General features: G+C 40.9%; 1 protein-coding gene across 3 annotated transcripts; it reads left to right on the top strand.

Moving 5' to 3' along the window:
• Nucleotides 1-584: 584 nt before the first annotated feature.
• Nucleotides 585-5,854, top strand: LOC127799989 (inorganic phosphate transporter 1-4-like). Of its 3 annotated transcripts, XR_008022696.1 has the most exons (5): nt 585-768; nt 2,336-3,153; nt 3,232-4,073; nt 4,445-4,690; nt 5,415-5,854. XR_008022696.1 is itself a non-coding variant. In XM_052334333.1 (4 exons), the coding sequence occupies exons 2-3, from the start codon at nt 2,368-2,370 to the stop codon at nt 4,051-4,053; spliced, it is 1,608 nt and encodes a 535-aa protein (XP_052190293.1). In that variant the 5' UTR covers nt 585-768; nt 2,336-2,367; the 3' UTR covers nt 4,054-4,073; nt 4,445-4,750. The 3 variants fall into 3 exon arrangements, 2 of the variants coding, with proteins under 2 accessions (XP_052190293.1, XP_052190292.1); XM_052334333.1 differs by lacking the exon at nt 5,415-5,854 and having other exon boundaries at nt 4,445-4,750; XM_052334332.1 differs by lacking the exons at nt 4,445-4,690; nt 5,415-5,854 and having other exon boundaries at nt 3,232-4,243.
• Nucleotides 5,855-6,695: the final 841 nt, after the last annotated feature.

The raw sequence follows: 6,695 nt of genomic DNA, 5'->3' as shown, positions 1-6,695 counted from the left end.
GATCGACAGCTGTGGTTGTAGTGGCAGTGGCGGTCAACGACGGTGATGGCGATGGCAATGGTAGTCGATGAGAAAAAGGGAAGAGAAGAGGTCGACGGCCAGAAGAGAAAAGGGGAGAAGAGAGGAGAGAGGATAAATCTGGTCTCTAAAGTGGGTTTGCGCAATGGGGAAGGGGGACGCGTTTTCTGCATTTTGGTGTTTTGAGTGGGTTTTCACTGAAAACACCCAAAACAACAATGTTGGGTTTCATTTACAATTTTTTTTCTCATTTTTTAAAATGTGTTTTTAAAAATAACAAAATAAACACATTTTCAATATTTTGAGAAATTAAAAAATCAAAACAGCCCAAACACAATAAAGAGAACAGGCCTTAGCTTCTGTTCTGTTTTGCAACCAAGCACGAACGTGTCGACAAAGGAGACTGTTGACTCAGCTGCAGACATTTAAGGTAACCGCTACGATCGTGCCACGTTAGCTCTGATGCCATACTCACACGTGGCGCAATCAGGGAGGGGGCAGTAGCCGTATTAATGTGGGGAGCAGAGAGCGGGAATATGCGGAAGATGCCGTACACAATTCTCCCTCGGAGTTAAATACCCAACCAAACTAGCCCTCTTCTTCCTCGTTCAGCGCCCCCCAACCCCCCGCTCTCCCCGGCCCTTCATATCTTCTGAGCTGCTGTATATAAACCAAACCCAGTACGTAATCTTCTTCTCTAGCGGAGTGTGGCTTCGGTTTCATTCTCTTGGTGATCAGTGTGTTGCCACGGTATGATTACTAAACCCCAGTGGATTAATTCTTCCAGTTTGTTGTTCTTCTGATCCTTTTTCGTTGAATTAATTCCTCTTTTTCTCTAACAATTTTCTGGGCTTCACTACTTCTCCGATAATATTGCTTTATTATAAAGCTTGGCATTATGTCTACACATGCATGAATCGATACATTAGAGAATAAAATTATTTTTAACACTTGTTTTTTACTAATCAAATTATAAAATATTTTAAATATCCCTTAATAAAGTGTGAATTCAAAATAATTAATTATATATATATATACACGTGTGTGGGGGTGAAGTTTAAATGCTGTGTCTTCTGCAATTTGATTTTCTTTTTTTCTGGGTTGTTCTTATTCTTAAATTACATGGGTTGGGTACAAAGAAAAGTGTTTTAACTTGGAAAAGATCCGGTACGTTTGGATGTTCTGCAATCTAAGAAAGCCCAGATCTCTCTTCTTTCTCTTCGAGAGGAAAGTTCATCCAAGGATTCCATTATGTTCAAGCATCTTACCTTATTTTTAAACCCTTCCTAACGTGATTTCGATTTTTAAACTTTGTTTCGGATTCGTAGTTTCTTGTATTTAAAGAGTTCATGCGACAGAACAAGAAAGTCCTAAAAATTGTTTCTTTTGGGTACTTTTAGTTTGGGTCAAAATCCCATGATGCGACCCTTTGTTTTTCGCTCTTTGGTAGGAAAAAAGTGGCGTTTCACGAGAAAAAATTGGCGATTCCCTTCTAGATTATGTAAGCCTCAAGTCCAAGACTTTTCTTCTGTCTTTGTCGACATTCGTTATTCCTACGTCGTCTTCTTTTGTTTGATTACCTGTTTTTCTTTTTTTTGTTTGGGGGGGGGCTAAGGACAAGCCATTGATTACCCTGTTTTTCGCTCAAAGTACGATTATATTACTACTCCGTCCCCGGTGATGTATGGTTTCCGTTCCTTTGTTTGTTCGGTGGGAAAATTCTGTTTGTTCTTTTCTGGGCACTTTCCCAGCACCGCGTGAAGGCTTCCATCTTGATTGATAATAATTTCTTATTTACGCAACTCCAACTTAGTTTTTAACCGTCCGTTAAATCCGCACAGAATTAACAGCAAAGCAAGGGATTAAAAAACAGAGATAATAATCCATTCAAAACTTATCTGGAAGAAAGGGAGAATCTGATCGATCGAGTTTAACAGCTGTTATCGTAACATTGCGTCTTTATTATTGTGGATGATTCATATGATATATCTTTTTAAATTTGTTGACTATTGAGACACTACGATCTTAAAAGCGGTCACATGGTTGTTGCACCTGTCATGTCCAATGTATCACAGCCAGCCGAGTCGCCATCTTTGAAAACTTTCAAACTGTTGCAAAAACAGTCCTCCTCCTCCTCCTGTGTCTTCTTCCGAAATATCTTTTATAGCTTGTTTCTTTGCTCTACCACAAGCTTAATAGTTTAATACGATAAGAGCCAACTCGCAGTGTTGACCCTTCTAATCCTACTGGTATTTGGGTACGCTCCAAAAGCCCCAGTTATCTTATCATAATCTCCTTCTCTGTTCTTGTCTTCCAGATTGTATTGGAGCTTTGGAAGAGGTTTGATCCATGGCGAGAGAGCAGCTGCAAGTGCTTAATGCACTTGATGTGGCGAAGACGCAATGGTACCACTTCACGGCAATTGTAATCGCCGGCATGGGCTTCTTCACCGACGCCTATGATCTGTTTTGCATCTCGTTGGTCACCAAGCTGCTCGGCCGGATTTATTACCACGACAACGGGGACGCCAAGCCGGGGAATCTGCCTCCCAATGTCTCCGCCGCCGTCAACGGCGTCGCCCTCTGCGGCACCCTCGCCGGGCAGCTCTTCTTCGGTTGGCTCGGAGACAAAATGGGCAGGAAGAGAGTCTATGGTATGACGCTTATGCTCATGGTCATCGCCTCAATTGCCTCTGGCTTGTCGTTTGGCCACAGTGCTAAAGGAGTCATGACCACTCTCTGCTTCTTCCGCTTCTGGCTCGGCTTCGGCATCGGCGGCGACTACCCTCTCTCCGCCACCATCATGTCGGAATACGCCAACAAAAAGACCCGCGGCGCCTTCATCGCTGCCGTGTTCGCCATGCAAGGCTTCGGAATTTTGACCGGCGGGGTTGTGGCCATCATAGTTTCTACTACTTTCAAGTCCAAATTCCCTGCCCCTGCATATAAAGACAACCCTCTTGCCTCGACTGTTCCGGAAGCCGACTATGTTTGGCGTATAATTCTAATGTTCGGAGCCATCCCGGCCGCGCTGACCTACTACTGGCGGATGAAGATGCCGGAAACTGCCAGGTACACCGCCCTAATCGCCAAGAACGCCAAGCAGGCGGCTGCCGATATGTCCAAAGTGTTGCAGGTAATTAGAATATTTTTGACAATTTTTTTCTCTCTTTTATAATTACACATTGTTTCTAATATTTTCATACTTGTTTAGGTTGAGTTAGAAGCAGAGCCGGACAAATTGGATAAGCTTGCTCAGGAGCAGAAGAACAGCTTCGGATTGTTCTCGAAGGAGTTTCTCCGCCGCCACGGGCTTCACTTGCTCGGCACCACCTCCACGTGGTTCCTCCTCGACATCGCCTTCTACAGCCAGAACCTCTTCCAGAAGGACATCTTCTCCGCGGTTGGGTGGATTCCCAAAGCCGAAACAATGAACGCCATTGAAGAGGTTTTCAGAATCGCGAGAGCTCAGACTCTCATTGCCCTCTGCAGCACCGTGCCCGGCTACTGGTTCACCGTGGCGTTGATCGACAGAATTGGCAGATTCGCCATTCAGCTGATGGGCTTCTTCTTCATGACAGTGTTCATGTTCGCCCTGGCCATTCCCTACAATCACTGGAAGCATCCGGACAACCGGATCGGCTTCGTCATCATGTACGCGCTCACCTTCTTCTTCGCGAATTTCGGGCCGAACGCGACAACCTTCGTCGTCCCGGCCGAGATTTTCCCGGCGAGGTTGAGATCCACTTGCCATGGAATCTCTGCGGCGGCCGGAAAAGCTGGCGCAATCATCGGGGCGTTCGGGTTCTTATATGCTGCTCAGGACAAGAACCCGGCGAAGACTGATAAAGGATACCCACCTGGTATTGGCGTGAAGAATTCACTCATCGTTCTCGGCGTAGTCAACTTCTTGGGCATCATGTTCACTTTCTTGGTGCCTGAATCCAAAGGAAAATCGCTGGAGGAAATGTCTCAGGAAAACGAGGAAGAAGAAGGGTCTGGAGCTGGGCCTGACATTAGAGCTCCTCCAGTTTGATTAATCAAATCCTTTTCTTGGTATCATTTTGACTACTTTCTGTGAGCCTTTGAGCAAACACCTTGAGATGAAGAGGCTGTTTGGCTTTTTTATTGGAACTTTTAAGTTAATTAGCTGTTAGCATATAAGTTGTGTAGCTTTTAAGATAATAGCATATTTGGATAAATATACTTTTTAAGTTATTAATTTATAGTTATGTGTTTGGTTTGTAAAAGTTGATAAGTTGTCAAAACTTGACAAAAAGACTAAAATAAATATGATGCTGAATAATATAAATAAAATTTATAAAAATATTATTTTTTATAAAAAATTATAAATTAATTTTTAAATATTAGATAAATTATACATATTTATTAAAAAAATATTACCATTAATATATATATACTTACAGGTAGGACATCACCGGCAATGGAGTAGGAGGTGGCGTTTGATGGTGACGATAATAATGGAAGAGGGTTGACAGCGTTGGGAGGCTTGTGGCGATGACACGACCCACCAACACGAGGCTATTTGTGGTGGCTTACCTAGATGACGGCGACGGCGATTATGAAAGAGGGGCGACGATAATGGCTGAAGTGAAGGGAAGATGATAGGGGTACCAACTTTTGAGAGTAGGATAGTCTTTTACTTAGTCAATGTAAGTTTGAGGATATCAACTTTTACAAAATGCTATTATAATAACTTTAAAATTATCTAACTTTTAAACTGATTGTTGTTATCAAATACTTAACTAAAAAACACTACATAACTCATAAGTTACATAAACTTATAAATGGTCAAACCACTAACCCAAACAGCCTCGAAATAAGCTTATAATTAGGCTTTATTTGTGTGCAGATCTTGAGGTGTAATAAGCTCTTTCCTAGGTTCTCTCGTCGAATAGTGACAGTAATAGTGATATCAGTATGTCTTTTGCTCGCAAAGTTCTGAATAGTGAGAAAAATCTACAAGGATTTGCTTTTCAAGATCACTTTTTTGCTTGGAGTCCAATCATTTCCCCCCCTTTTTTTTTTCTTTTCTCTTATCTCATGCTTGTTAGAGACGAGATTAGGGTGGACATAATTCTGTCGGGCCTAGAATCTACACTTATCCCTTCTCACTAAAAAATGAAAACCCATTAGCCCCATGTCTCCCAAGGAACCACACGGGACAGCCTGCCCTACCCCAAGTCCCAAGAGACTGAGTGCTGCCCCCATTGTATTGTCATTTTCCAGGCAACCAAACAGACTGGATTGTAATTGTAATTGGATGTTCCTAAAAGCTGGAGCCCAATACTCTTTGGTTCAAGACTTATTCCATGTCCACGATATTTTCCGGGTAGTTTCCCTCGGCACTACACCTGATGTATTTTCATTTTCCAGGCAACCAAACAGTTTGCACTTCCTTGTGGTCTGCCTGCACAGTAATTGCGAAAAGCCAGCACTGGCATTTGTTTCGTGGTGGCGAAACCGTACATTTGGTAGCTTAATGTTAAAATGGAGGGGCCATTGAATTGGACATTGTAATTGAATGTTTCTAGGGGCTGGAGCCCCAATGTTTCCAAGTCCAGGAGGATATTTTCCGCTGCATATTGATCAGAAGATAAGGACCTCTCAATTCACCTGGCCCTAACACCTCAAGTGGTTGAGAGAAAGGATGAGAAAGATTAAATGAATCATATACCTGCACGTGACGATGCAACAAATATAAGAGTTGCTTATGTTATATGTCGACGAAAAGTTACTTCGATTGTCTTTCATACTCCTCTTTTGTGTAAAGAGAAAATATTCAATGCAATGTGTATAGTATTTCAATTCATGTATTATTGGTGGGATATATTTTCTTCCCAAGTTGTGCGTGCTAGTCAGGACAAAGTTAATCTAAATATATAATCAACATAACTTATAACTTAGTTGGTCAAATCTATAATTTTTTTTTCCTCAACTTTATATGAAAAACTTATCACCCATAAATTTTAAATAAATTTAATTTATTAAATATTTGTAATTTATATCTATTTACTACTTAATAATGTGTTTGTTACACACAATATGAGCTGTAAAAAAGAAAAATAAAAATAAAAAATAAAAAAAAACCAATCAAGCCAATCCTTCCTTTTGCCTTCCTTTTCTTTGTCTTCGATTGCTTCTTTTACTCTCATCTCTCATTGATCCGAATTAAAAACCAAATCTCCTATTGGCCGTCGCTTTCTAGATCGTCCCCAACCCATCATCTTTGCTTTGACTAGCAACTCGTGATTAACCCACTATTTCATTTCTTTTTTATCGTGACTTGTAATTAACCTATTTTTTCTTGTCTTTTTTACCTTTATTGGCGACATGCAACTGACACACTATTTTATGTCCTTTTTACTTCTACCAATAACTGATGAGTCATGATCGACCCACCTTTTTCCTTTCTTTTTGCTTTGACCGGCGATCTATGATCGACTCACCATTCCTTGTCCTCTTTGTTTTGATCGATCACCCATAACTTATCTATTGGTGAGTTTGTAATCTGGTGACTACTAGGCATAATGTTTTGATGCTTTGTTTTCACATATTTAATGGCACATTTATCACGCGTTCAATGTTAACTAAATAATTAGGTAGTTAATAAGTGTAAATTATAAAAATTAAGTATTCAATAAATCAAATTTGAAA

Source organism: Diospyros lotus, chromosome 4, assembly GCF_014633365.1.
Source record: "Diospyros lotus cultivar Yz01 chromosome 4, ASM1463336v1, whole genome shotgun sequence".
Classification (NCBI taxonomy): domain Eukaryota; kingdom Viridiplantae; phylum Streptophyta; class Magnoliopsida; order Ericales; family Ebenaceae; genus Diospyros; species Diospyros lotus.
Note: the sequence above shows the minus strand (reverse complement) of the source record. Positions and strands in the feature narration are given on the sequence as shown.